This window comes from Pteropus vampyrus, unplaced genomic scaffold, assembly GCF_000151845.1.
Source record: "Pteropus vampyrus isolate Shadow unplaced genomic scaffold, Pvam_2.0 Scaffold118, whole genome shotgun sequence".
Classification (NCBI taxonomy): Eukaryota; Metazoa; Chordata; class Mammalia; order Chiroptera; family Pteropodidae; genus Pteropus; species Pteropus vampyrus.
The window spans coordinates 931715-933020 of record NW_011888899.1 but is presented as its reverse complement, the minus strand read 5'-3'; the positions used below and the strand labels follow the sequence as shown (position 1 = coordinate 933020).

The following is a 1306-nucleotide window of genomic DNA, read 5'->3' as shown; positions in this document are numbered from 1 at the left end:
CGCGGTGCGTCTTCGCAGCCCCTGTAAGGTTTTCCAGTGCGCGTAGTTTTTTTTGTTACTTCTTTATAGCTTCGTGGAATCGGGTCAGACAAAAGAATAAATGGTGTAATAACAATTTTTGCTGCTTGTTTCTGTAGAACAGAATTTTTAAGTAACATTTGTATGAATTTGGTTCTCAGAAACAAAATGTGATGAAAGTGGACACGGGTAAGTAGGAGAGATCGCTGAGGAAACTTCTGCGAGGCTCTGTGGGCATTACTGGCACCATGCAGCCTGTGCACTGGGAAAATAGCGAGGCCTACCTGTGTTTACAATAATGACGAAGCCCCTAGATTCTTCTTTCAGTCAATGTTTCAGAAAATCATTTTCCCCAGGCAAATTAATTAAAGTTACATTTATAAAGAATAATTTGACGGGTTACAAAACTGACTTAATTGACGTGCATATTTTTAAGTGTCTGGTTTGGGTTTATTTGGCAGCCACCCATGGGAAACCGTTACGACCGCTGCAATGCAGAAGTACCCAAACCCGATGAACCCGAGCGTGGTTGGAGTTGACGTACTGGACAGACATATAGATCCTTCTGGAAAGTTGCACAGCCATAGACTTCTCAGCACCGAGTGGGGACTGCCTTCCATTGTCAAGTCTGTAAGTGTGTCTCTTTCCCCGGGGAATGTGACTGCTGAAGAAAAGTTTTCTAAGCCACATTATAATTTCAAATAGGTGGTGGGAGCCAATTCCGAATGTCATTTTTGCATCCGTTCAAATTGTATTATAATAAACTCCAGCTATGAGTGTATAATGAATTGGAAATATTATTACAGTCTTCATGAAGGCACCTGATAAAACCTTCTGAAGGGAGCCAGCGAACGCTCTGAAATTGAAAGGAGTTGTTTCCTACTTCGGCTGTGGCCAGTAGTGAGATTCCGAGGGAACAGCCCGGTGGCCGTGGTCAGTGGTGGCTCGTGCACCGCGCGAGCAGCTACCCGTGCACTTGGCTCTCGCTGCGTTCGTTCCGAGCTCTGACTCATCTCCCCATTCATTGAAAAGCCAGATCTGTTCAGTCACATTTCTCAGCAGGAACGTGCCGGTTGCCTCTGTACAAACACTGCAGTAGGCAGCGAGGACACAGAAGTGAGCAGGATCAGGGCATGGGCTTGGGGGCCCGGCACGGGCCGTGATGCTTGCCGTGCTGTCCTCCGTGAGACGGCTGCTGCTCTGTCTGAAGAGTGAAGCCACGGGCCCCTACCCGTGGGCTGCGCCAGGAAAATGCGGACAGAGACTTGCGCTCTCCTTGTTCCCGATG

General features: G+C 47.8%; 1 protein-coding gene across 2 annotated transcripts in view; it reads left to right on the top strand.

Annotated features, from left to right (window-relative positions):
* Window positions 1–453: 453 nt before the first annotated feature.
* The window catches only part of PRELID3B (PRELI domain containing 3B), a 5794-nt gene continuing 4941 nt past the window's right edge, over window positions 454–1306 (top strand). For both annotated transcript variants that reach the window (XM_011366022.2, XM_011366021.2), the window contains exon 1: window positions 454–648. In XM_011366022.2, the coding sequence (XP_011364324.1) occupies window positions 511–648 (138 nt within the window). In that variant the 5' untranslated portion in view covers window positions 454–510. The remainder of the gene's footprint in view (window positions 649–1306) is intronic.